Source organism: Kalmanozyma brasiliensis (assembly GCF_000497045.1).
Source record: "Kalmanozyma brasiliensis GHG001 unplaced genomic scaffold PSEUBRA_SCAF20, whole genome shotgun sequence".
Lineage (NCBI taxonomy): Eukaryota > Fungi > Basidiomycota > Ustilaginomycetes > Ustilaginales > Kalmanozyma > Kalmanozyma brasiliensis.
In genome coordinates, this window is record NW_015961960.1 from 74,413 (window position 1) to 101,552 (window position 27,140).

Consider the following 27,140-nt stretch of genomic DNA (forward strand, 5'->3'; position numbering starts at 1 on the left):
CTCCACCATGCCAAAAAAAAGTATGGGCTGCATTCTTCCGACGAACATCACACGTTAAGGTTCAGCCCTCGACAAGTCACAGGACTCCCTCTCTACAATCACAATGTGTCGAAAACTCAGCCATCGGGTCAGATGAGAGAATGCAAAGCGCGTTCGCGACTCGCAGCTGCGCCTCTTCTCTTCTTACCTTCATCCGATATCGGACTTAGCTTGCTCGTGGCCATACGAGACAACGACAGTCAACATGGCCGACGCTCCTTTCGACCTCCCCGGGCACTACTGGGACAGCGATAAGAAGCGCTTCTTCAAGATCCTTTCCGGTCAGAGCGATGCAGCTCCAGGGTCGAGCAGCGCCAGCGACAAAGCCAGAGCCTCGAAAAGCAAGAAGAAGGAAGACGAGGAGACAGCAAAGAGAGTGCGGCACTTTGCATCGACGCCGCTCCTGCCCGCGATCCAACCGGCCAACATAGCGCTAAAATCAGCCAATGATCCATGCAAAGCTGTCTCGGACCCAGTCTCGCTCAGGCAGCAAGGCAGGACGTCTCTGACGGCCAGTCAGGCTGGCGCTAGGTCTCGAATCGAGGGTGCTTACTCGCATCTCGCTCTTTGTACTGCGAAACGGCCCTTGCGCAATTGCTCCGATCGGCCCGAGATTGTGGGATTACAGACGGACGTAGGGGGACACGCTTTGTTCGTGCTTGATCTCAAATGGATAGTCAGGATCCTTCCAACGAGCGAATACACGCCCGTGGTGTTCCACTGTTACCACGGCCTCACACCGTCATCGATGTGGAGGAGCTCGCGGATGCTCTGGTTCGGCCTGTCTCTGGTGCAAGATTCAGAGACGGAAGATTCAGAGACAGACGGACCACGGAACGACGACGTGCAGAGAGGTATTGCCTGCCTACCCATGCCCGAGGCCCGGGTACGCGAGGAAGAAGATCAGAACTCCGACGACTCGCAGCCAAGAGACAGCATCGTTCAAGTGTCGCTTTATGAGAACCCAATCAGCTCCCACGGCTCACACTCATGGACTTTCTTCGAGATCGAGGACTCTCTTGAAGGCGACATACGGATCGATGATGATGTTGATGATGGCGCGAACCAAGAAAGACGCCGCAGCTCGGTCTTTATCGCCATAGCGCAACCCAAAGGAATCGTCATCCGCAGACTTGTATCTGACTGGCCGGGTGAAGACTACGACGACTCATGCACAATCACGATCCCCTTCGACAGCGACGTTATGGCGTGTGCGTTCGATCCTAGCGGGGAGGTGCTCTACTGCGGTACTCGCTCGGGTCACGTCCTCTTTTGGCGCCACTTTACGACACACTTTCTACGAAACGAAAAATGCTTTGTCGGCTGGCCGATCGACGGCGAAGGCTCCATCACCAATTTGTCCATCGTATCTTCGACCGAGATGCTCGTCGTTCGCATCCACGGAGGCGTTCAACTGATCGATCTCACGACCGGCCAAGTCAAGCGACGCTACGAGGGCCACATCAACTCCTACTCGTATTCACTGGGCTTTGCCGTCGACAAAGATCTTCGCCTCCTTGCTCTAGCAGGGCTGGACCGCCGCGTGCGCATCTGGTCCCTCGACTCGCCCCTACCACTCGGCACCTCCGCCAACGGTTTGGCCCCCATTTACCATCCACCCGAGATCCATCGGCCCGGCCAAAGCCCTGATACCTTGTATGACGAGTCGCTCGACGAGACCTTCACCCGTCGCCACGCAGCCACCGACGGCCGGCCAGCTATCACCCGTGGCTCGACGCTGAGCAGCATCGTCTTTCCCGAAGACGTCAGTGTCCTGCACTGGCACCCGCGTTATCGGTACGAAGGCTGCGACCTGTACGAGGTGCAGGCGATGCGCGAGGCGCAGAGCGAATGCTACGGTCCATCCGAACAGCGCTGGATGGACCTGTATGTGGGCGTTGGCGAGTGGCTGTATCAGTTTCGATTCCCATGATTCCCCTTTCTACGTTTCCAGCATAGGTCTTCTGCCTCCCGACAATGGGTCTGTAAGATCAACAACATCTGTACTCATATCGCATACCAGCATTCCCTCATCATGTATCTCATCGTCGCTCGTCGCAATCATTCTTCGCTCACAAATCAGTTCACCGAGAACAGACACCAGGGATAGAAGTGAAGACATTGTCATTGCTCTGATAAGGTGAATAAAAGGCAAAATGAAACGATGATCTCTCACTCAACTCAGCAGGGCGATCTTCCTCGAGCTTTCCCTTGCATCTACTCAACACCGACTCAAGGCACACTCTGGGCAAGCACGCAAGGCACAGATCACGACCCCTCTCGGCGCATCCTTCGCATGCTGTTGCTGTCGACCGTCCAACGCTCTTGCCCAATCCTGTTCCTTCGCCTTTGACTCGTCACGGCAACAGCCTCGACAGACCGATCAATCGACCGTGGCGACCGGACGAGGGGGCGGAACAGAGCAAGACAAGAGAAAGACCGACAAAACAGCAGGAGAAGGAAGGGGGGGGAGAGGGGGGTGACCCAAAGCCTGATTCGAGGCATGCAGTACGCTCTGGTGGACGTTTGGGTCAAGTACCCCGCGCACACCAAATGGTGTGCGAGGGTGGGATATATGGGCGCTGGAAAGGAGGTAACATTACACCGGTTGATGGGGGCAAATGGAACAGGGGAGGTGGTGGATGATGGACGATTTTGATGACGAGCGAAGGGGGCGGCTTCTTCGTATCGATCGCGCGCCGTTGAATGTCTCTTGCGAGACTCGATCGAAGGCAGGGAGTCGGGGTCGCTAGTCGGAACGCCGAACTGAAAGTCCAACGTAGTCCATCAACCTTTTGAGATGGGAGCTCCAACCATTAGATGAAGCCGATGCGGTTGGACACGTCAAGAGCGTCCTGGTCAGGCGTAAGACGGACGAAAGCCTTCTTCTTGCCATCGGGGCGGATGAGCGTGTTGATCTTGGCAGCGCTGATGTCGTAGAGCTTCTTGAGGGCGCCCTCGATCTGGCGCTTGTTGGCGGCACGGTCGACGATGAAGATGAGCGTGTTGTTCTCCTCGATCTTCTTCATGGCGCTCTCGGTGTTGAGAGGGTAGAGGATGGTGCGGAAAGCGTCCATGCGAGGGGCGTGGGGGACGGCCTTGCGAGGGTAGACGGGCTTCTTGGCCAGGTCGAGCGTCTTGGGACGACGGAAGGTCGTGTCGGTACGGACCTTGCGGGTCTTGGTGCCCGAGGTGCCCTTGAGGGCAGCCTTCTTGGCGGCAGTGGCCTTGATGGCAGCGGGCTTGGCGGCGGCGGGCATCTTGATGTGGTTGAGATGGGGTGATGATGATGTCGTAGGGGAAGAGGAAGAAGGTTGGCAGCGATACGATCTGGTTGAAGCTTCTCGCTCTGACTGCCTGATAGAAATTGGTGGGCGAAGAAGAGGAGCGGACGAAACTAACATTTTGACAATATTCAAAGTTCGGCCGAGCTTTTGGACACAGTCAGGTGATGCGACAACATATTTATTTGCCCGATTGTTAAACTTAGGTAATTTCGAATAGATGTTACGCCGTGTGTAAGCGTGGCTTGGAAGTGATGCCCAGCATTCAAGCCAGCCTGACGGTGTCCCTTTGAGCATCTTCCTTGTTCAGATTTAGTCGCCTGCGCTGTTCTTGGCCTTCCTCAGCTCATCTGTGCCTAAGGGCGAGACTTCACAATCATATGTAGAAACAGTGTGACCAAGATGACTTGTTCTGAACAGATGATGAATCTCGAGCAAACACTGTTGGCGCTGAGGGGCAGCGAAGATCGATCGGAAGAAAGCAGCTGCGGGGGCTTTCACATCGCAAGGATGCCTGTCGTGTTGAGGTCGCTCAACACCAATGGCCGGGTCGCTTCGTGGGTGAACAATGAAGCCCTGCTTGCCTCGATCTCCGAGTCTCTCTGCTACCGGCGACCGTCCATATCGCGGTCCGCATCCTCACCAGCCAATCCTGACACGCCATCGCAACTTATCGTGTTTGAGCTGCAGCACGTGCGTACGTGCGTGGCGTATGCAAGACCTGGGCGTGGGGTGAACGAATGAGGTTCAGCCACAATGTTGTCGAAGATAATTACGATCAAGATCATCTGACCTTCCGAGGGATCCGGGATGGGTCAAGGCGGAAACATGAAGCATGAGCTGGATGTGATGGGTTTAGCGGTCGACCGACCAATCATTGCGAGGATTCCGGAAGCGAAGAAATGCGGGGAAGGACGGCGTCGAAGCAAGTCACAATTTTAACAGCGTTGCACACAGCGATGGACCGCCTGGGTTAGACGAAGAACGTCGCCGTTTCAGCAGCGGATGTTTCCGTCTGTCACGTCCGGCTGCTTGCCACGGTCGACGGGGCCGCAAGCCCGCGATGCTCTTTGCCACGTAGATCAACCCACCTCCTCGCCGGCCCGCCCACGCACAGCCGCAGCGACACAGCACGGGCCTCAACATTCGCCCACAACCTTATGTGGGTCTTGCTTATCTTCCAAAGATACGGCGGCGACATGCAATCACGACACCAGCAAGGTGCTCTTGAGAGGAGTGCAAGATAGCAGCAGATAACAAAGATGAACCACGGCCAGAATGGCAAACAATGGCGATAAGATGCACACAGGGGTGAACTTCGGTCGAAGCTAGCATTGTCTTGCTCTCTAATGGAGCCGAGATCACCCCTCCCTTGGTCTCGGTTGGAGGAGACTTTCCGCTCAGACAAGAGTCTCTCCAATGAAACGATGCGGTTGGTCCGCGATCAGCAAACAAGCATTTGGGGGTGATTGGCATCAAGACGAAAGCCCGACAATGTTATCGCTGCTTGAAATTCTTCCCGTGGCTCAACTCTCGCTTAAGGGACGGGGCTGTCAGGTGTCAACGCGAGAGAGGAGAGACAGAGAAGCGCGAGGTCTCGTGGCCCGCGCGAAGAATTCGAATTTTATTGGAACACCGCCGGAACGGCAAAAAGGCTTCTGGCCTCTCAGCACTGGATTCCCATTCCGCAGGTTCAGCCAGGATGGCCGCTGTCACTTTTCGCAAGCCACCCTACAGACAAGACCAGCCGTCGCCTAACCCTTTTCGTTTGAAGATCGAACTTAGGGGAAAGGCCACCTACTGTATGCTGTTTGCTCGAGGACAGTCTGGCACTTGGATGAGATGGGCTCTCAGCTCTCGACGGCCCTGCCTCACGATAAGCGCGAGCTGGGATTGGCGCTGAGTTCGGCTGAGACGCACTGAGGGACCCGGCTCTGCATGACCGACTCCGCTGCGACTATCATCAGTCACTTGCGTTCCATTGCAGAGTCAGTGCGTCAAGGAACATTGGCGAATCAATCTTCAAGAAGATTGTAGTGTGACATATCAGCTTGTCATCTATAGAGCGATCGCGTCGGAAGATCCGACTCGTGATTGGTCCAACGTCGCGTGGCGATGCAAGTGACATTGTCTTGGACTCGACATGATTGGCTCTCTTCCCGAGGTCGCTGTCTCGCTCCATGCGCGTGACCTGATCGATCAGATACATTGCTGCAGTAACGACGAGCTCATCTCTTTCCTATTGGTCGGATGAAGAGCCTGGCCTTCTTCTGTGGGGTTTGGTCCTCGACTGTCCCTGCAGCCAACCAATCGCAGTCGTCGACGATGCTCACTGGCGAACAATGGGCAATTCAAACAAAGCGAACGATGAGGCTGGGTAGTAGACCGGAAACCCACGCACGAACACAATGGCCCCGCAGGCGAGCAGGGCTGTGATTGGCGGAGGATTCGCCGTGAGCTGGCTCGACGCTCGCGGTGGTTCCAGGCTCCGATTCGACGCAAGGATATTCTTCCTCGTACAGAATTTTAATATAAATTTTTATTTTCCGTATCTCTGCGCACTGCTCTGAAGCTGTTGGGATTTTCTGGGAACCATTTGAAGCGCCTCGTCAGTGTTGGTGCAAGCGGGCTCGCCTCGAACCTGCGGCTGTCAGCAAACGCGAGCTGCAAAAGTTGAGCCGCCCGTCCAACCGAAGCAGCAAAGCAACCTCGAAACAGCGGTATCTCTACGCGGCTTTGCTCGTGCATGCCGCCGCTTGGTCTCTGTCCTCGAGGCCATCTGACCTAGCCCGCCACTCTGTCTGCAACTGCAACAACCCACCGTCTTCGCTTCTCGACCGTCCCCTTTTCCCTCCAATCGTGTCTTGAGAGTTCCCATTTCGGCCTTCCGCGCCCCCTTGTCAGTCGACATGCAGAAAGCTGCAGCTCGTTCGAGCCGTTCCTGTTGTCTCGAGTTTGTCCAGACCCACCCTGCTCTGCTTCGCGGTCCCGTCCGGTCCAGTGCAATTCCAGGTCGAAGATAGGCAACTCGGCTCAACCTTTTCGATAAGCTGTGGGCGCGGCGTGCGTCTTGTCATCCCCACACTTCTCAGCTGATGCACCACAATGTCGCATGGCTATCTCGTTCTCGCGAATGCACACGCTTCTCATCGGTCCCCCATTCCCCGTTCGCAGACTGCTCTGCTCTCGTGCCTCGCCATGAAGTGTCTGTCCCGTAGTCACGCCCCCTGAGCGATGCTCGTTGGGTGGGCGAGACCCCTCCGCACGACCTAATCCGCTCGCGTGATGAAAGTCTATAAGTACGTCGTATCTCGAGCCTTTCGTCGTCGCAATCCTTCTATCCAACGTCCCTCCCCCGTCTCGTCCCTTTCCCTACCTCACCATGTCCGCTCAACAATACGACTACCAAGAGAAGGAGAAAGCCGGCTCCGGCTCCTTCAAGGGTGCCGATGTCGTCGCCACCCTCGAAGATGGTGTCGGTGCCAACGCCACCAACGCCTTCGACCAGCGCAAGGGCGAGGAGCTCAAGCACGCTCTTCTGCCCCGTCACATGGCCATGATCAGTATCGGTGGTGTTATCGGTACAGGTCTTTTCCTCGGTACCGCTGGTTCGCTGCACAACGCTGGTCCTCTTGGTCTCTGGCTCGGCTACCTCGTCATGGGCTCCGTTTGTTACGCCATGATGATGTGTCTCGGTGAGATGATCTCGTACCTTCCCGTCCCCGGTGGTCACATCAAGCTCTCCGAACGTTTCGTTGGTAAGCCCCTGTCGTTCGCCATGGGCTGGAACTACTGGTACAACTGGGTCATCGTTCTCCCCGCCGAGCTGTCCGCCGCCGCCGTCCTCATGTCCTACTGGTCCGACGCCAACCCCGCCATCTGGATCTCGGTCTTCCTCGTCATCGTCGTCGCCATCAACTTGCTCGGCACGCGCGCTTACGGTGAAGCCGAATTCTGGTTCGCCTCGATCAAGATCATCACCATTGTCGGCCTCATTATTCTCTCGATCTGCATCGACCTCGGTGTCGGCAAGCAGGGCCGCCTCGGCTTCCGCTACTGGAAGAACCCCGGCCCCTTCAAGCAGTACCACGGCATCCAGGGATCGCTTGGACAGTTCCTCGGTTTCTTTTCTGTGCTCATCAACGCAGCTTTTTCCTTCATCGGTTCGTATCTCTCCCTCTATGGCTTCTTGACCATGCTACGAGGTCGAGAGACCTTGTACGCGATCATTCGGACCTGTAGAAGCATCTACAGAGACGAGAGATGGTCTTCGGTGTTCTGATCAAGGGACAAATTGACTGACTCCATTATTCGTTTCTGCATTTCATTTCGCCATTGATCCTTCATCTCGGTCATTTCATTTCACCCTCGTCTCATATCGGCCACTTCGCTTCACATCGCAACAGGTACGGAGATCGTCGCCATCGCTTCTGCTGAGGCCAAAAACCCTCGCAAGTCCGTTCCCAGCGCCATCCGCAAGGTGTGGATCCGTATCTGCCTGTTCTACTTCCTTGGAACTTTCATGATCGGACTCGTCTGCAGCAGCAACGCTCCCGAGCTGACCATGGGTCACAAGACTGCTGCTCGCTCTCCCTTCGTCGTAGCTATCAACGCAGCAGGTATTCGGGCCTTGCCTTCCATTATCAACGCAGCCCTGGTCACATCAGCTGTGTCGGCGGCTTCGTCGGACCTCTTCACGTCGTCGCGAGCGCTCTACTCGCTCGCAATCGCCGGTTCTGCGCCCCGAATCTTCGCCCGAACCACTAAGCACGGCCTCCCTTACATCGCCGTTGCGGTCTCGATTGCCTTCTCGTTCCTCTCGTACATGTCTGTTCGCGATGGAGCCTCGACGGTGTTCGGTTACTTTGCCAACATGACCTCGATCGCTGGTATGGTAACCTGGTTCTGCATTGGCATCATGTACATCCGCTTCCACACGGCGATGAAGGTGCAGGGCATGTCGCGGGATGTCCTGCCTTACCGTGCATGGCTGCAGCCCTTCTGCGGCTACTGGACCGTCTGCACCACTTTCATCGTCATGCTCTTCTCCGGCTGGAGCATCTTCCTCAATGGCAACTGGTCCACCTCCGATTTCATCACCAACTACATCCCCATCCCCTTCTTCATCATCATGTACGTGGGTAACTGGGTTTACAACCGCAACAACGGCGCCCACATCCCCGCCCAGGAGGTCGACCTCACCACCGGTCTCCGCGAAATCATTGAGGCCGAGGTGCCCGAGGAGAAGCCCACCACCATCGGCGGCAAGGTCTGGGCCTTCATCTCTTAAGCCACCGCGCTATATACCATGCTTCTGTTCACGATCTGTACTTTTCACGGGCTTCTCATGATCAAAATGTCAATGTCTGCCTCATCGAGGCTTTGATCCCAAGATGGCTGCTTGTGTTCGTGGACTTGACTCAATTCGGCGGTGCGACGTGAGCACAACGTCAAACAACGCGCCCTCGTGCGGTCCGATTTTTGCAGGTCGTCTAGCTCTTTTGTCTTGAGCTGCTGCCTGTGAATTTTAGCTTTTCGCAAAAGGGTCTTTCCTGTGTCGCTGTGTGGTCACGCGCCTGCAAAGGCGGACTGAGCTTTCTTTTCTCCTCATCTCGATTTCACCCGCAAAATTAATTGGCCGAGCCTCTCCGCACCGCCAACCGACGCGGAACCGTAATCCGAGCTTCTGCCCACCTTGCGCTGCTCAGTCAACGGTCATCCTTTCACTTTATCAACGTCATCATAGAGTACAACCTTCATCGCCTTCCAAGTGTCGCAGTCGGCAGCACAACAGCGAACGAACTCGCTGCATCTGCGCGAAAGGCACTACAAGAGATTCTCGATGCCAGTCCGATCGACTAGACCCTGATTTCGCCATTCACCTCGCCTAGCCCGGCACCGACATCCAGGACCCTCCTCTTGCGACATCATCCCGAACCAAAGCGTAGCGACGACAGCCAGACTTGATCACGTCAGCCGCCCCTCAGCGCTCATCGTCTATAGCACAGCGTGCCGTCAAGGCGGTCGGATGGAGCCGCCAAAGGCCGCTCCGCTCCAGATTCCTCACGAGGATGATGTGCCCCTCTTCGACCCCAGTGGTCTTAGCGCTTCTCTTTCCGCCGACGACTGGCACAACTCCTTCGACCTCAACAGCGTAGCCGCAGCTCGTCTCGGCATCGGCTCTAGCACTTCTCAGAACGGCTCCGGTTTCCTCTCTGCAGCCGAGTCGACAAGCAACCCCACACGTTCCGACTCTCGCAACGATGCTTCCGCAGAAAACGGATCCCACTTGCAGCTACCGCAGACCACCTCGAGCACATCCTCCAATGACGCACTCTTCGACAATCGAGGGCTAGCCTCCGGACTCGATGCAGTAGAGCGCGGGAGACGTCGACGAAGCTCCGCCGCACAGGATGATAGTCAGCAAGGCTCGCCCGCTGTGTATGCTGCCGCACTACCGCAGAAAGACACGTCGGTCGGATCCAAAGTTCGCATGTGGTGGGAGCGAAGTGCGGCCGTTACACCTGAAGTCGACACAACAGACTCTTCGATCGTCGAGCGCGACCCTCCACCGACGACCCAGCTGTCACTCGATACCGACTTGAAACCATTTGCATCCTCCTCGGCCGCACCTGGCCCAACCATCGCATCCCCATCTTCCATGGCGCAGGACTCCTCTCCTTCCTCATACCGTTCGCCAGCTGCCGACTTTCTCAGTGCCTTTTCCAGTCTCAACAGCGTCGTCCAGCCTCAGCCTTCGACATCCTACGACAACCGATCGCTCTCCTACAGTCCACCTCGCTCTGGCAACCGCAGTCTTGGCGCGTCCTTCATGCGTGATGACACTCGCAACGGCGCCGCAGCAGCGCCTGGCTTTGCTTCATGGCGCGGTCTTTCTAGCGCCGCCGCCCAGCTCTACGACGCCAAACCCACCACAGCGCCCAACCCACCACCTCGCAGCGATGACGAAGGCGCTCGCGTCGGTCCCTCGGGTCGCTACCTCCTAGGCAAGACCATCGGTGTCGGCGGCTTTTCCACAGTGCGCGAAGGTTGGGATCTGGAAGCACAGGGGCCAGCCGACCCGACCGCTCCGGTCATCGAGGGTCAACGCAAAGGCCGTCGAATTGCCGTCAAGATTGTCTACCACGATCAAAAGCAAACTCAGCAGAACGCGAACGAAGCCGACAAGCGACAATATCAGACCGATCACTCCCAAGAGCTCCGAATATGGAAGGGTTTACCATCGCATCCTCATCTGCTTCCGCTGCTGCACCACGAGAATGTGTCGCTGGATGGTTCGCACGCTGAACACAGCCAAGGCAGCGGTACGAGTGCATTGCTTTTGATCATGCCATACTGCGACCAGGGCAGTTTGCTCGACTTTGTCCGCGCTGAAGGTGGCGCTCGCGACGCTGTCTTTCCTCCTACGGTCTCCCAGCTCTTCTCGTCCGCTGACCAGAGAAGAACTGCATCAGGCTCTTGGGCCGTTTCAACCTCATCCGACGCGTCGACGCCCATCTCTCGTACTTCGTCGCTCAGAACCTCGAGGAATGATCCCTCCTGGCGGCACTCAGGGCCACGCACAGGATCTGGCTTCTTGTTCGCTCGCAATGCTGGCACACAGGCACATAGCCGTGTAGCCTCCGTGTCTACTGCTTCTCAGCTTCGGACCATCCCTGCCGGACAAGAAGTAGGCTCGACTTCCTCGTCGCCTGTCTCTGCAGCCGGCAGCGTGTCAAGTGGGTCCAGGCCGATGCGCAGGACAGACAGCCGCACCGTTCGCAGCCAAGGCATCCCACTCGATGCAGCGCGCGAGACGATGCGACAACTCTCGTCAGCTTTATCCACGCTGCACAGCAAGTGCCATGTTCTGCACGGAGATCTCAAGCTCGAGAACGTACTTGGGCAGGATCAAGCGTCTTGGAAGAAGCGTCAGCGCATGTCGACCTCGAACTCGGACGGCGAAAGGCGATCGCGACAGAACAGCGGCGCATTGACGGACTCCATCGACTCATTGGCATCCGTGTCCGTGTCATCCAGGCAGACGCTCGATACGAGCGACGCAGTCATGCCATGTTGGCGCATCGCAGATTTTGGACTGGCACAAATCTTGGACCCCGCTCAACCTGAAGCTAGCACGCCGAGCGCGCCAGCTCTCATTCGAGCACTCAAAGAGGCGGCAAGCATCCTTGGAACGGCGAAGACTCCTGGCCACAAGAAGAGCCAGAAGTCCAGTCGCGGAGGCTCAATGGCCTACACCGCCCCCGAATATCTGCAAGCTCGAGGAACGCCAGGATGGTCGAGCCCGACTGCTGCCGCAACTGTGGGCGAAGAGGTGGAGTTGCCGCCAGAGTCGCCCTTTGCCGCCGACATGTGGGCGTTGGGCTGCATTCTCTACGCGATGCTCAGCGGCAAGCTTCCTTTCACGGATAGCTTCGAGCCTCGACTGCAGATGAAAATCGCCAAAGCCCAGTGGGAGCTGCCCTCCCGACTGCGTCGCCGCGCTGAGCGGCTCGCCAATCAATCAACCAGCACACTCACGTCGCAAGTGAGTCAGTCGGTTCGCAACAGCTCGACAGACCGTGCTGGCTCCGTCGGGCCCATTGATGCATCTGACCGCTTCGCCTTCAGCCAACGTCGACCCAGCTCTGGCTTGCCCAGCGGCCCTAGCAGCTTTGGCATCATGGACATGAGTGCCTCTTTGCCGGCTTTGGCGCCTAGAGAGAGGCAACTCACCGAGCCTCCGATCGCTGCACCAACAGCGGGCACCATCGCAGTGCATGCCGATCACGTGATCGGCTCAGCTCCTGGGCGCGCCGATCATCTGGAGAGTTTCGAGATCAATCAGGCTGCAAAAGCAAGGGCCGACGTAGAAGAGGACCCCGAGTCGGACGAGGACGAAGGTGTGGACCCGGCCTGGGATGGTCTCAGCTGGGATCGTGCGGCTGCGCGACAGGTGCTGCGTGGTCTTTTGGAGCCGGACCCAAGACGAAGATGGACGATTGACAAGCTATGTTCTTGCGCATGGATCCGACAGGATGGACTGACCCCTCAGATGGCTGCTGCGTCGATTCCACCGACCTCCCCGGCAAGCAACCACCAGGCACTCTCGGCGTCATCAGCGATTGGCGTGATCGGCACGACAGGCTTCTCTCCACTACCCACTACAGACCTGCGGGCAGCTGCCTCTTTCACATCGGCATCAGAGGCGTCTCGGACCCCAGACATCGACGAGGAGCAGCATCCGCCCAGCTCCAGTGGTAGGCGGTCTTCCAGTCTCGCTCGGACGCGTCCCACGCATCTGGCTCACGACAGTCCAGCAAGCCCGGCATCCTCCGCACAATCACCTGCCATCTCGATGGACGAAGAGGACAGCGCCAAGCGACGATCACGCTCGACTTCGCGCATCTCGCTCCGTTACCGCGACTCGAGCCGAAATCGCAGCACCGACGTTAGTGGCAGCTCCACGCCGAACCGAGAACGCGACCCGGCTTGGGCGTCACATCACCTCGCCAGCTCGCTCAGCACGCACACCCATCCATGGATCCATTCTGCTGGCAAGGAGCGCTGCGACAGTCCAGCCGACTCTGAGCGACGAGGTCGCATGCCGCGCTCTCGAATGGCCGACTTGGACGAAAACACCACCTGGAACGGCGAGGAGACCAGTCGGGTCGGATTCGAGTCTTTCCACCGCACCGGACCTATTGCCATCCGCGGTCGCAGCCAGTCACGCAGTACAAGTCGACACAGCGGCGATTCGAGTTCGCCCGAGCGCATCCGCCAGCGCTCCGTCTCGCGAAGCAGATCGACCCACTCGATCTCGCACGACACGGCGGGGCCAGCAGGCATACTGTACGGCCGCAGCACCGAGCCTCAACCTCATGTGGCGCCTATTTTGGCGGACCAGACGCAAGCCCAGCGGACCGCAACGGCAAGAAGCCGATCCCGTGCACCGGATGCACTAGCGCAGATTCTGGGGAGGGATCGCTCAAGGAGTCGATCGAGAGCAAGGGACGCGATCAGCAGTAGAAGCACACCGTCGCTTTTGGACGCCGAAGCGGAGAGGGAGCAGGTGGGACGTGGGCGATCGCGCGATCGTCGATGAAGGGAAAAAGTACACCTTCCGCTCTTGTCTCCCCTTGTTTCATACCGACCTTGAGCATGTTTCATCTAGTGTACGAGCTCCTTTGCACATTGATGACACAAGCGTCAATCAATATCCACCTTGCTCGTCCGCCAATCATACATCTTGAACGTGCACAAAGGACAAAGGACAGGGTCTTGAACAAACAAACTCAAAATCGCAGCGGAAGTCCAGCCGCGTCCCCACCAAGCGGGGCGAGCCGAGGGCGTGTGTGTGTGCGTGTGTCTCGTTTTTCGGACGCGCCGCGCTTCCGATTTTGACACTCGAGGAATGCGCTATTTGAGCCTCGAGAGATGCACGCCAATTGCCAGAGGCACTTGGCCAGTGTCGGTGCGCTTCTCCTGCTCGTCAAGCTCTTCTTCTTCTCTCTCTGCCCCCTCTCACCTGGCTTGCAGTCTTTCGAGGGATCGGCTGAGGCTGATGACGGCTGCGCCGACGGTTCATTCGAATGCTCACTGGCTGTATGCTGGTCAGCAATTCCAGAGAGTGATAAGGACAGCTTGTCGCAGAAGGTCAACAAGACGGACGCGGGTTTGAGAGAAAAGGCAAAGGCATCTTCACAACCCAGTTTCCATGCAGCGTCACGATGAAATGCAACATCGTCCCACCCACCCGCAAACGACTTCGTCCATCCTGAAGCTTCACACGGTGACACACCCACAGATAAGGAGATCAGCTAGACCACGCGCTTTGTCTTGGGGAAGCACATTGAGGCTCGTCCAATCGTCGCCTGTGAGTGGGTTCTTACGGCCTGATTTGTCCAATCGACTGGCTCTATTTCACACGCTCACCGTCGACAATCTCCTGCTGAACCTCGATTATGAATCGACTCGATGAACGACGGGTTGGCTTCCTTGCAATTCAAGAGGAGGCGGTCAATACAGAAGAGGTCGAGCATGGGCCGCCTTGTAAGTGAGGGGGTTTGCGCAAATTACCCTTGACATGTTGCCAGTTCCAAGCGCGTTTCTTGGATTCGGCAAGTGCGTCAAAAGGCTCTGTCGCTTCGTCAGAAGCCTGCGCTTGCGAGGCTGCGCACGAGCATTGGAGCTATTCTCGACACCCCTAAGACCATGCTTCCCCGTTTAAGCGCGTTCGCCGATTCAATTCCAACATCCATCCATCCATCCATCCATCCCGTTCGTGGATCCGCCTACGACGCGCTTCGATGCGGCTGTTGCTCGTAGCCTAGGCTGCAATCGAGCGGATCAGGATCAGGGTTGTTCGTGCCTCGCCGCGTTCGACCCTTCATGCAGGTGCTTGGCCTTAATGTGTGGCTGAAGAAAGACCTGCATAGTCGTGCTTCGGTTTCCGGTCGTGGCTCTTGATCAGTGTCTTTCCTTTGGGTAGGTCGCCGTGTGGGGTCTGTCAGAGTCCATCTTCCCCTCTCTTCCCGCGTTCTTGGACTGCGCTGAGTCGACCACTGTAGAGCGCCCTTTACCCATTTCGCCCTTTTGCATTTCCTCTCTTTGTGTGTGCAAGAGAGAGAGCGTGTCTGTCTGTCCGTTTGTGTCCCTGCGCCCCCCTCCTTGGACGTGTCAGAAGGCTCATCTCCCTAATCCCCTCAAATACACCTTCCTCTTCGACTCAACCCCCTTTCCCTCTCTTCATCCACCATCGTCCTTTTCCATTTTTCCCATCCATCCTCCAAACCCCCCCTCACAACTCTCAATCAAGATGCCTCCCAAGAAGACCGCTGCTGCTGGTGGAGCCAAGAAGGGCAAGACGTCGGCCTACAACGCGTACATGAAGAAGGAGCTCGCCAAGCTCAAGACCGAGAAGCCCCAGCTGGCCCACAAGGAGCGCTTCAAGCTGGCGGCCACCAACTGGGCCTCGTCCAAGGAGAACCCCAAGAACAAGGCCTAGAGACGCGCGCCGTCTCGGTCTTGGGTCCATCCATCCGCTCGTACGCTCGTCGAGTCGCGGATTGCTGTCGCGCGACGTGTCCGGCGATGACTTTCCCACTCTCTGGGCTTCTGATTGGAGGCGTCGGACTGTCTGGTCACCATCGCATCGTGTTCGCTCTCGCCTTTGACCATCTTCGATCTCGTCGAACTTGTAAGTGTCCTACCGCCCCTCCCATACCATTCCTCCTCCTTCCAACGCGTTGCATGAGCTTATTGCTCGCGTTGCATCCTCCTCCTCCTCGACCTGTCTTGTCCGCAGGCTCGCATCCTCGCGTCTCTCACCATCCCTCGAAAGGGATGATGCCAATGCGTCTCAGATTCTCGCGTTGGAGCACACCGCGAACGGGGCAACTCTCAAATATTCCCCAATTTCTCCCCCTGTTGCTCGCGTCGGCTAAATTTGCGGAAATGGACAGCCAGAACTGACGATCCCCCGCGCCCGTCCCTTGTGCTTTCTCAAAATGCTCCAGTGTAATACTATACCTCCCTTCTCCCTTTGCTCATCGTGTGTGTATGCGTATCATGTCGTTGAAGAAAACCCATTGCATTTGCTGAAACTGTGTGTGATCATATGTTGGCGGGGATAGTGCCGGAGCTTCGGGTGGAACCCGATCTGGCACTGCCGCTGTTTCGCTCTGGCGCCGTCTCCCACGTTTGCATTGTCCTTCCCGAGACGGTGGACCTGGTCGACGGAGTGTTCCTCCCCGTCGCCCAGGGTCTGTTGGGCAAAGCCAGGCTGCTGTGTGTAGACGCTCGTTCCGGCGGTGGTGTAAGACCGCGCGTGAGATTCTCATCGCGCGACGCATCCCCGCCGTATCGCCCCGGATCCTTTGATCGCTGGAAAAAGCTAAACGCCGAAGGGGAGTAGGACCCATCCGAACTGTCCGTGTAGACGCTTGGCGAGCGACTCGGTGCCATCATGGTCAGCTCCTTCGACGTTGCCATATCCACCAGTTCCAAATCTATGAATCGGAACGACCCGTGCGGGGGTATGGCGATGGTGATGGGCAACCTAGCCAGCGCGTCACCCAGTTCGGGTGATTCAACGATCCGACTCTCCTCCTCAATCAACCCCGCTCCACCGCGAATACATCCGCCATCCGTGATGTCAAACACCCGAAAGAGCCCATTGAAGCGATTGATCACCGCCACGCTGTTGCACGTGCGCCGTTCGAGCACCGCCTGAGCCAGCAGCAGTCGGGCGTCGTGCTCCTTATGATGCGCTCGACCGACGCGAAGCGCGCACGACCGGACAGCTTCGATCGATCGCATCCGCAACAGGTCTACGTGCGACATCGCTTTCGTCGTCTGTGGCAAATAGGCTCGAAAAGCATTCTGCGCCTTCCCCGCCAGGTGTCGCACCGGCATGGCAAGGGGTAGGAAGTTCGACTGGCGCAGTGTGACGCAGACGACATAGTTGGTCTGCACAGCACCACTGCCTTGGCACTGCTTGCATCCGACGGTGGCGCCTGGCGTGATGCGAAATCCGTCCGGTCGCTTGCCCAGTTGTTGGTGCTGCGGACTGTTGCATGTCGAGCAGCGGACGAAGCAGGTGGTATCCGAGAGCTCGACGTAGGAGCGAAGCTTTTTGCGCTCCACAATGGCCGCGCTGTCGATCTGACAGTCCCACGGGCTGTAGACGAGCGGTGGTTCGTCGAGAACATGCGATCTCGGCGGTGCAGGTCCTTTGATCACCCAGCTGCCTTGTCGCTGCTCGGTGTAGATGGTCATCTTGAGACTGGCGGATTCGAAACGGCTGAGCACGACAAGGTCAAAGTTGGCCTCGCACTCAGCGAGCTCCTTGTCGCGCCGGAGGGTCTTGTCGTGCGAAGAGGTCGATGCGGTCGTTGAGATACACCTGGTGCGACTGCTCGAGGTGCTGGTCGATGCCGCATCGTTCGGCATCGGATCATGGACTGTAGACTGGCTGGCCATTGCGGCTCGGGCCTGCTTCTTGCCAAAGGAGAGCTTCTTGCGGATGCTCTTGCCCTTCCATTGGCTGCTGGTATGTTGAATGGCAAGCCACTCTGCCAAGCCCTTGTCTTCGAATTGGGCCGAGCTGCTGGACGCATCATCGCCCTGTTGTCGCTGAGCAGCATGATCGAGTGCCGCCGCAATGATTCTGCGACGGAGGCCGAATACGCTCGGCGCCTCGGTTTGGGCGAGATCAAGATCGGAGTATTGGACTTGAAGTTTGGCGACCTGTCGACGAAGGGAGGTCTCATGCCAATCGGGCTCCATCGACGACGAAGACGCGGTGCTGCTGGCGGAGGCGCTGGAGATGTCGGACTCGATGTGATTGTCGTTGTCGCAGTGATGGCCAGAATGAAGAGGATAGACAAGCTCTACACCGGCGTCGTCGAAGCTGTCGTCCGCATTGACGTCTGTGGGAACGGAAGGCAGCGGTTTGAGACGATCGACCGAGCTTTTTGAAGGATGCGGATGCTGTGACAGAGACAGCTTCTGAAGCGAATCGTTGAGCGCAAAGGTGTTGACAGGTGACAATGGTTTGCGGACGGCCGAGGTAGAATTGCCTTCGTTAGCGAGATATGCGCGTGGGCGAATGTCGGTGAAACGGCTCGCTGAATGAACAACGGGGTTCGGATCCGTCTCTGCTGAGGGATGTGCTCGGTATGATGGATGGCGCCGATCGAGGACAGACATGTTGCCGCAAGGTGAGAGAACCGAGCCGGATAGCAACCTGCAGAGCGAGCAAGGATCTTCTCGTGCCAGAGCGAGGTACAGACCGCTCTTCTGAGTTCTCCACCAAGTCGGTATAGATGCATAGATGTGCCCGCTCCTTGACGCCCTGAATTGATCCTAGCGTACCGAGCGAACCGTGCTGCGCAGTCAGCGGAACGCCGGTGTCTTTGCTCGTGCAGCAACAGGTCTATGCGCAGGTGAAAGTCCGTGAGAGCCTGGAATGGGTCAGTGGCGAGTTGTTGCTGCTTTCAACGAGCGATCTTGGAACCGAGCTGAGATGGGCGGAAGCGCGGTGTTGCTGATGCTAAGCTGTGGTTGCGGTGTGACGAGGCGGAGAGGCCGTCGTGGCCGGCTCGATGAAGAAGATGTGGATAGCGTTGGTTAAGAAGCAAGCGCGTGTGGATCTAGTCGAGATGAAGAGAAGGGCCAAGGTCCCGCACCAAGGGGGATGAATGTATGCGGTGCTCGCGGAACGACAAGGCTTTGCGATCGACAGTCGGGAAGCGCTATTTGGTCGATCCTGGCTGCTGTCGATCCGGCGACTCAGCCAGGGGTCTGCAGTGGTGATGCTGGTCAAGAGGAGAGCTTGTCGGAGATGAAAGTCCCTCTCTCGTCACGGAGGCAACTCAGCCAGTTCCCATGAGGCAGAGCCCAGCAGTCCGCTCTCTCTCTCGGCCAAGCCGAACTATGTATCACGGCGATGTATGCACGCTCAGAAAGCTTAAAGGGTCTTGAAGCTGAGACAGAAGCGACGTGCGTGTGTGCAAAATTTGGCTCGGTGTTGAATTGCAGCTCCGATGCCTTTTACCTCTGTCGCTGTGCCCCCTTTTTCTCGAGTGTTGGTGTGTTGCTCTTCGGGATTTGCGGCCACGGCGTGGGAAGATCCCGTCGATCCTGCTGCAACTCATGCAGAGACAAGCCGCTCCTGCCTCTGCTCTGTTCCTTCTGAGCGACTTGCCCGTTGCAGCGTCGGCTCATCCGTGCTCTGACTCAGTGAGCACCTTTGTCGGGTGCACCCCGAAAGCCTGGATCGCTCAGCCAAGCCACCCGCTTGCTGACAACCGTTGCATGGCTTTGTCTTCGCAGAATCAGATCCAGAGTCCCACTTCTTATCATTGAGATCCAGTCGATGGGGACGGAATCGCCGCTGATGAGCTTATCATTCACGGCTCGACCATCAGCAGCTGTCGCTGTCGCTGTCGGCAAGCGTGGCAAAGCCTCCAGACAGCTCGCTTAGGTAGCGGACCGACATCTGTAGCCGGCGTTCCTGCTTTTCGAATGCAAAAAGAGGATCACAAAATGTGGCATCAAAATTGACCGGATTTTTGGGGCAAAAGATGTCAGACTTTAAAAGTGATCACGTCGACGTCGAAAAAAAAAATGATCACCGCGCTCGGTCCAGTTTGGTGAGCAACGAAGACTTCTTAGACCCTGTATTGAACCACAGCTCAAGACCAACACCAACACCATCGAACAGGCTTGCGAGACTGCTTTCACCCATATCGTTCGCTATCATGTCTGTGAGTACCAACAGAAGTTCATAGAAAAGCGAGGCCGCATGAACAAGCGCGCTGATCTGACCCGTATTCGTTCGTCTCGCAGTCTCAGTGGGAGATCCGTTTCAGCAACTCGCGCCGTCTGCCGTACTTCTACGACTCTGTCACTCAGCAGTCGACATGGGAGATCCCGGAAGGTCACACCGAGGAGTCGATCCGATCGCTGCCCGGTGCAAAGTACCTCGACCCTTCCAACGCTCCCGGTGGAGCTGCCGACAAGCCAGACAAGGTTCGAGCTAGCCATCTTCTCATCAAGCATGCTGGCAGTCGAAGGCCCAGCTCTTGGAAGGAGGTGAGTAAGCGATCGCTACCAGTGGTGTCACCATGAACGCTCAGGCTGATTCATTTCATCTTATCTTGACCGCGGACAGGCCAACATTACGCGATCCAAAGAGGACGCCATCGAACAGCTCAAGAAGTTCGAACAGGAGCTGCAGGCCGACTCGAGCAAGGACAAGTTTGCTCAGCTCGCCAGTGTCAACTCGTTAGTCCCTCAGACTCCCTTTCAACGCTTTGTTTGAAACGATCTTGTACTGATCCGACAACGAATCTCTGTCTCCTCCTTCTGCATCGTACAGCGACTGCTCCTCGGCAAGGGCAGGCGGCGATCTCGGCTTCTTCCAGCGTGGCCAGATGCAGAAGCCATTCGAAGACGCCGCCTTCGGTCTCAAGGTGGGCGAGCTCAGCAGCATCGTCGACACTGACAGCGGTGTTCATCTCATCTACCGAACCGCCTGATTGTGTTGATCCCGCAATCTCACTGCTTTGACTTCTTCCAGACTGGCGTCGACTTCCGCGCCGCCTCTGCCGTTGAATGCTGCGTGGGACTTCAATTTGGTGATTCTATTGAGAGATGCGAGTGGACATCTCAAAGCTTTTCGAGACGGCCCTTGATGCGCTCGTGAATCTTGGCCAACTCCTCCTTGGCGGGCTGTGTGCCGGGCCAGCCGACGCCAAGACCCTGCTTCTCGTCTGGCTTGGGAATGACGTGGACTGCGAAGGAAGAAGACGTGGGAGCATCGAAGCGTCAGTGTGGCCGTTCTTAGGCACAAGAAAGCACTGATGAGACTTACAGTGAACGTGGTCGACCATCTGGTGAGCCATGCGGCCGTTGTTCTGCAGGATGTTGTACTGCTCTGCGCCGGTAGCGATGGCAATCTTCTTGGCGACGGGAAGCAGCTCGGTGAGGTGCTCATCTGGGATGTCGTGCAGCTTGGCGCCGTGGTGCTTGGGAATGACGAGGGCGTGGCCTTCCGAGATGGGTCCAATATCTGCAGGCGAGCAGCAAAGCGCAAAGGCAAGACATGATCAGCCTGACACTCAATTCAGGGAGCAGAAGCGTTGAACAAGCCGATGCTTACCAAGGAAAGCGTATGTCTTCTCCGAGTCGTACAGCTTGAGCGACGGGATCTGGCCCGCGATGATCTTGCAAAAGATGCAGTTGGCGTCGGTCTTGGCGGCCATCTTGAACAGAGCTCGGGTGGGGGCGAAGGCGAAAATGGTGGGCGATGACTGGATGAAAGCAGCAACCGTGTGAGCGGTGTGCTGGTGTTGGTGATGGTGTATGTTTGCGAAGCAAGGGCCATCACGCATAAGGGCGGCTTTAACCTTTCCCCGGCTTCCAGCTCAGCAAGCATGGTCCATGCGGCCAGAGCGTTTGTGGTGGAGGACACACGACATCGATTTTCTCAATATTGTTAGACCGCTTTCTCCCGCTACATCACGTGACACCCTGGCGCGCTTGGGCGAATCACGCGCGAAACGCTCTGAATTTTGGCAGAGGTGGACAGCCTCGAGTTGTTTTCCACGAAGGAGTCCATTTTGGCGACAATCAAGCGCAGAGGGTGACGTTTCAATGAATGGACATGCTAAGCGAAAGTCGGATGGACCTCGAGACCATCCCAATCAGGGTCATTGGCTGACACAGTCGAAAGCTGAGTTCGGCGCAACAACCGAACCCTACCTACCATCACCTCAGCGACACCCTACACCTCAACATCTGATCGAGTTCGAGACGACGTCAAGGCCGTGACATCTCCTCAAGTCAAAGCCGGTCGACATCTGCTGTAGCTCGCCAACCTCCTATGCGATCATAGTCATCAAGCGGATCAACTCATCATCTGTGTAGCTCGAGCCATACTACCGCACTCACCACCCCGGCAGAGTGCCACATATACACAAGATGCTCAAATCTCTCCGCCGATCTTTTGGCATGAGCCCAAGCTCATCCGACCTTCAGGACTACATCAGTCACACAAACAGCGACGGTGTACTCTCTCCATCCAACAAGCCAAACACCTTCGTACCACTCCGTCGATCCAACAGCTTCACCAACTTTTTCTCCTCTTCTCGCCCATCATCGCCTGTCAAGGAGAGCTTCGATCAAAGTAGCCTCAATGCCGTCGCATCTCCTGCTAAAGCATCCTCTTCGGCGGCGAGCGTGCAAGTCGATACAGATGTCATTCTCGCTTACCTTGTGCTACTCGACAAGAAAGGAAGGCAGAAGGAACGCTTCCCAATTCAGAATGCAAGGACGACCATGGGTCGGTCCCTCGACAATGACGTTCGCTTCCTCGTCAACGATGTCAGCCGACACCACTGCACAATTGAGATCGAGATCAAGCAAGATCGGCTCTCCGACGGCACGGACGCATTCTTGCAGGTCTTGGGCGCCAACGGAGTGCTTCTCAATGACACCCAGGTACTTCCCGCACCACGCGGAGTGGGTCGATACCAGCTGCAAAGCGGCGACTCTATCAAAATCGCCAAGCGCTGCTTCATCTTCGAGCTGCCTTCGCACGACTCACAATCCTCGACTTCCACCATCTTCTCTTCGCCGGTCAAAGGCAGCGTACAGCCTGCTGTACCGCAGACACCCTCGAACAGGAGAAGAGTAAGGATGAGTCTGGTCAATGCGGCTCAGATCAACACTCCTGCGCGGCCCTCGAAGAAGTCGGACTCTCCATCAAAGACCGCCACTTCTGAGCGGGACACTCGAAGGGCCAATGGGCTGCAACGCTTTATGCAGTCCGCCAATGTCAGTCCGGGCAAGTCGCGCAAGAATAAGTCTCGCCAGAGCCTCACCTCATCTACCTCCGCCACCGACATGTTCGGCACTCCTGCCAAGACCCGCACCTCCCTCGTCATCCCCAACACGGCACCACCCAAGCAGGTCAGCTTCAGCCTTTACGCTAATTCATTCACTGGCCGACTCAGTCCTGTCAAGCAGATGAGGATGATGCCGCCTCTTGACACCATGAACGAGGAGCAGGACGGCAGCTTCCACAGCGAGAACAACGAATCTTTCAGGAAAGATGACGCAATGGAAGAGCAAGCTGACAGCTCAGACTCCCAGCAGGACGAATCCTCCGAAGATCTCGTCATCGTTGAAGAGCTCGAACAAGAGCAAGAGCCCTTGGAGGCCGAAATTGTGCAGAGCGAGCCTCAACCAGCAGAGGAGGTGGAATCCGCGGCGAACGAGGTCGTCAACACGAAGAACGTTCAACCTGCAACACCAAGCAGCTCCTCGGCATCCGATGCCTCGCCAAGCAAGAGCGGCAGTCCAAAGCGCGCGAAACGACGCAGCAGCTTCTTCGGTCGTGCCGGTCCCTTTGCAGGCATCAACCTCGGCTTCTACGCTGAAGAGCGCACTGAAAGCAAAGAGCCCGCCAAGGAAGTCGAGCAGGTCGAAGAGCCCAATGAAGAGTTCTCGGACGCTTCAGATGTCGAGCAAGCGCAAATGGAAGACGAGACGCCCGCGCCTCAAGCAGCTTCCAGTCCTGTCGCTCGCCGCGTCGTGTCCAGGGCTATCGGCATGAGCAAGACGCCTTCTCCGGTCAAGCACCAGCATTTTGCGGGTCTCACACCGCTTGCTCGCCGCCCACGTCTCAGCCTCGCTTCTCGCCGCAAGGTTTCGCTTCGCACACAGACTTTGCTCCGATCGAGCGAAGCTTATGCCGATCGACTGTTCCTGCCCCCTCCGCCCTCGACGCCAAATGGCCCCTCATCACTATCGAAATCAATGTCGATGCCGTCCGATCTCTCGGATTTCTCTTCCGATGAGCTGGAACCTGCCTCTGAGCAGCTCGACGCCAACGACTTTGACGCCGAGCGCGACCCAGCCATGGGCAAGGAGGCGGAAGAGGAAGCATGGAAGGACTCTGAAGATGACGAGGACGAAGTTGACCAGAGCCTGTCAGCCATCTCGCCTTCTCCGCTACCTGCTCACCTCTTCAGCCCTGTCAAGGCTTCGACCCTGCCCAAGTTCGCAACTCCCCAGCCTGCTTCCAGGACCCACTCTCGCCGCATCTCGATGCCTCCTGCAGGTGCCGCGGACGTCAAGCCTTCGATCCGCTCAACTCTGATCCGTCTTCAGATCAGTGGCGCAGGCGAGCGAATCGTTCACCAGGCGCCTCGCATGGAGGAAGCGGCCTCTGCTGAGGTCGCCCGGGCAGACCGAACGTCTCCTTCCAAGGCGAGGAAGGTAGTGCGGGTTTCAGACGTCGGTCTTCCAGCTACCGAGCTGTCGATGGGCTTCGATCTCGTCCAAGACGGTGCTGCCGAGCACGATTCGAACAACATCGCAGGGGCGCTCAATGACCTGTTCACGGCCGAGCAAGAGGAGCTGACCGATGACGAGGACGAGGAAGAGTACGAAGAGCAGGAAGAGATCGTCCAGATCAGCTCCAAGATCCAAGAAAGTCCTGCACGAAAGACGACCTCCGTCGCTGCGCCTTCGCAGGCTCCTCAGACGCCGGCCGCACTCAACTCGGTGCGCCACCTCTTCTCCGCCGCCGCAGTCGCCGCTCCTGCCACACCAGATATGCACGGCCTTGGCTCGATGCTCGACGCCAGCCCGAGTAAGACTCCCAGGTACGGCTCCCTGGGCGACAGGATGCGATCCAGCCCGGAGGGCAGCGAGCTGCTCTCTCCATCCAAGTCGTCACCCAGGAAGAAGGCGATCCTTGGCTCGAGCCCGGAAAAGGCTCGACGTGGCGTTCGTCGAAGTCAAGCGGCCGAGGTCGCAGTGCCGGCCGTCCGAGCTGATGCTCCTGCAGCGGTGCCAGACCAAACTTCGGAGACAGCGACAGAGCAGCCTGCGTTCGAAGCCGAGCTGCACGTGACCATGCTCGATGCGTCGGCTATGGATGCACAGAACGAGGCCATCGCACAAGCGTTTGCCGCAACCGAGGAACATGCTGTTGATGCTGAAGAGGTCCTGGAGGACTTTGCCGCGACTTCGATCATCGAAGACGTCATTCTCGAGGAGCCCGCTGGAGAGGAAGAGCTTGCCGACGAAGAGACCGCCCAGGTCGACGCATCACCCGTCGATGACCCGATCGAGGAGGCCGTAGCCGAGCCTGCCGTTCCAGCTGCCCGGGCACCTGTCGCCGTCGAAGAGCGGGCGGAAGAAGTCTCGCCCGTCGAGCAGCCAGCGACTGTCGAACCATCGCCTTCCAAGACGCGAGCCTCTCGTCGTGCCGCCTCTGCCTCGCCCGTCAAGCGCACAGCTCGATCAGCATCTCCGACCAAGCGCGCCCTCCGGTCGTCGCCAGTCAAGCGCGGCGCTGCTTCCGAAGTCTTTGCGGAAGAGACGGTGCAAGAGGCTGTGCAGGAACCTGAAGCACCTGTTCTAGAGGCTCAGCCCGAAGAAGCTGCAGCTGAGCCCGAAGCGGCAGCCGAGCTCGAAGTGTCCTCTCCAGCTAAGCCCGCGCGCAAAACCGGTGGCCGAAAGGCCAAGCAAGCAGCGACCGAGGCACTTGTGACATCGACGCCGGCGCCTTCGTCTCCTGAAAAGCCTGCGCCGACAAAGCGAGGCAGGGCTGCCAAGAAGGCCGAGGCTGAGCAGACGCACGATGAGGAGGAGCGGAGCGAGCACGAAGAGGCCATCGAGGTGGCGGAAGAAGCGCCGAAGCGGGCTACTCGAGCACGTGCCACTCGCGCGAAGCCTGCTGCAAAGCCCGCTCGTACCACACGCGCGCGTGCGGTCAAGGCTACCGAACCCGCCCTTCCCTCCTCCAGCGCAGGGTACGGCGACGACGAGGCGAGCGAGGAGGATGTCCCTGCCGCACCGGTCAAGACGAAGCGAGCAACTGCGTCTCGAGCTAAGACCACTAAGACCGCAAAGGCTGCTGCTGCAGTGGAGGCGAGCGAAGCTGAGGAGCACTCGGCGGACGAGCCTGAAGCGGTCAAAGCGAAAGCCCCAGCCCGCACTACCCGCACAAAGGCCAGTACGACCAAGAGTAAGAGCAAGGCGAGCGCAGCAGAGTCCGAGGACACGACTTCGTCCGCAACGACCGGCACCACCACCCGCTCCGGCCGCACCACCAGACGCACCGCCAAATAGAGTTCTGTCACCTTTCGCTTTCTATCACATCCACTTTGTTTCCTTCGGCTAATATCACATTTGTCACATTCCTGATCGTCAGTTTGGATGGTGAGACCGTGTGACTGGGCGAAGGAGAGACTGAAGCTCAAGCCTGAGGTCTGGAAGGGCGCATGGCAATGGAATGCGACCGCCATCACACGCGTCCGAGGCGTCGCTTCATCTCGAGCTGCATCAAGTACAGCAGCTCTATCACATGCACTGGACTGGATCACACCTGCCACCTTGGCTGATCGTGAGATGGTGTGAAGGTTCGAGAGAAATTTAGCGTTCACCCGCGGCTGACAGGTTATCATCGCTGCAACCAATCCGGGAACTTCTTTGAAGAGCACCGGGTCTGTTCGACGACAGATGCGGACGAAGAAGCCGCGAAGATCAAGCTTTGGTGACGCTCAGCCCTCGAGGGAGTCGTCCGAGATCGAAGTTTCCGTCCGGACCTGGTCAGTGACGGTCAGTCCGACTGTCCCGTCGAGACAACGGCTGAGGATCAAGTTGAGACGCCCAGCTTGAAAGTTGTGCAGTGTGTCAAGTCGTGAGCTACGTGGGGAGATCTCCACTCGAGCCTCGACCTGCACGAGGATCTCCGAGAGGAGCCCATCGTGTCGATGCCCAGCGCCTCGGCAATGGTGATGGCGCTTTCGACTTGTTCGAGTGTGATGCTAGCATGTTTTGGATGATAGATGATCGCTGAGGATTGCGATGGTTCGTTCGATCCAGCTTGTCGTTGCTGGATCCACTACTGACCAGTGAGAGTCAGGGCGTCTGGCAGAAGCACCAGTGTTGCTTCAAGCAAGATCCTCTCCGAAAGCAGGCTGTTTAACAGTGGTGCAGGTTCCTGCCGGGCCTCAATCACCCTCTCGAAGCTCGATGCTGCACGATAAGCTCAAATCAGGGCGCAGGATAGTCTGCTTTCTGCAGATAAAGGCTGTAGACATCGAGGAGAGCATCCTCGAAATTGGTCGTCTGCCAGCAATGTTGAAGCAGTCGAATGCTGATGCCCCTCTGGTCTTTGGTTGCTCGCTGTGTGCGAGGAGCGACATCTCTGCAGCGATAGCACCGCTTTCCGCGGATTCTGGGCAGCAATGAAGCCCACCGCCGCTAGCTGGACCGACAGGACCTCGGAGA

General features: G+C 57.5%; 9 protein-coding genes across 9 annotated transcripts; 6 read left to right on the plus strand and 3 right to left on the minus strand.

The window, feature by feature from the left end:
* Positions 1–244: 244 nt before the first annotated feature.
* Positions 245–1,972, plus strand: PSEUBRA_003124 (WD40 repeat; the record flags this gene model as incomplete). The annotated part of the gene is made up of 1 exon (XM_016436250.2): positions 245–1,972. The coding sequence occupies one exon, from the start codon at positions 245–247 to the stop codon at positions 1,970–1,972; it is 1,728 nt and encodes a 575-aa protein (XP_016292297.2).
* Positions 1,973–2,855: 883 nt separating this feature from the next.
* Positions 2,856–3,299, minus strand: PSEUBRA_003125 (Ribosomal protein L25/L23; the record flags this gene model as incomplete). The annotated part of the gene is made up of 1 exon (XM_016436264.1): positions 2,856–3,299. One exon carries the CDS (start codon positions 3,297–3,299, stop codon positions 2,856–2,858), a length of 444 nt encoding a protein of 147 aa, XP_016292298.1.
* Positions 3,300–6,705: 3,406 nt separating this feature from the next.
* On the plus strand, positions 6,706–8,613 carry PSEUBRA_003126 (Amino acid permease/ SLC12A domain protein; the record flags this gene model as incomplete). Its single annotated transcript, XM_016436247.1, has 2 exons — positions 6,706–7,486; positions 7,730–8,613. The coding sequence occupies 2 exons, from the start codon at positions 6,706–6,708 to the stop codon at positions 8,611–8,613; spliced, it is 1,665 nt and encodes a 554-aa protein (XP_016292299.1).
* Positions 8,614–9,351: 738 nt separating this feature from the next.
* PSEUBRA_003127 (Protein kinase domain protein) lies at positions 9,352–13,428 on the plus strand (the record flags this gene model as incomplete). The annotated part of the gene is made up of 1 exon (XM_059465008.1): positions 9,352–13,428. One exon carries the CDS (start codon positions 9,352–9,354, stop codon positions 13,426–13,428), a length of 4,077 nt encoding a protein of 1,358 aa, XP_059320661.1.
* A 1,713-nt stretch (positions 13,429–15,141) lies between these two features.
* PSEUBRA_003128 (YABBY protein) lies at positions 15,142–15,330 on the plus strand (the record flags this gene model as incomplete). Its single annotated transcript, XM_016436248.1, has 1 exon — positions 15,142–15,330. The coding sequence occupies one exon, from the start codon at positions 15,142–15,144 to the stop codon at positions 15,328–15,330; it is 189 nt and encodes a 62-aa protein (XP_016292301.1).
* Positions 15,331–15,938: 608 nt separating this feature from the next.
* On the minus strand, positions 15,939–18,035 carry PSEUBRA_003129 (uncharacterized protein; the record flags this gene model as incomplete). The annotated part of the gene is made up of 1 exon (XM_016436291.2): positions 15,939–18,035. The coding sequence occupies one exon, from the start codon at positions 18,033–18,035 to the stop codon at positions 15,939–15,941; it is 2,097 nt and encodes a 698-aa protein (XP_016292302.2).
* Positions 18,036–19,588: 1,553 nt separating this feature from the next.
* On the plus strand, positions 19,589–20,368 carry PSEUBRA_003130 (Peptidyl-prolyl cis-trans isomerase, PpiC-type; the record flags this gene model as incomplete). Its single annotated transcript, XM_016436280.1, has 4 exons — positions 19,589–19,594; positions 19,677–19,922; positions 20,002–20,114; positions 20,209–20,368. 4 exons carry the CDS (start codon positions 19,589–19,591, stop codon positions 20,366–20,368), a joined length of 525 nt encoding a protein of 174 aa, XP_016292303.1.
* A 130-nt stretch (positions 20,369–20,498) lies between these two features.
* Positions 20,499–21,094, minus strand: PSEUBRA_003131 (Histidine triad (HIT) protein; the record flags this gene model as incomplete). The annotated part of the gene is made up of 3 exons (XM_016436294.1): positions 20,499–20,623; positions 20,704–20,901; positions 20,992–21,094. The coding sequence occupies 3 exons, from the start codon at positions 21,092–21,094 to the stop codon at positions 20,499–20,501; spliced, it is 426 nt and encodes a 141-aa protein (XP_016292304.1).
* A 718-nt stretch (positions 21,095–21,812) lies between these two features.
* Positions 21,813–25,976, plus strand: PSEUBRA_003132 (Forkhead-associated (FHA) domain protein; the record flags this gene model as incomplete). Its single annotated transcript, XM_016436282.2, has 1 exon — positions 21,813–25,976. One exon carries the CDS (start codon positions 21,813–21,815, stop codon positions 25,974–25,976), a length of 4,164 nt encoding a protein of 1,387 aa, XP_016292305.2.
* Between the last annotated feature and the right edge of the window lie 1,164 nt (positions 25,977–27,140).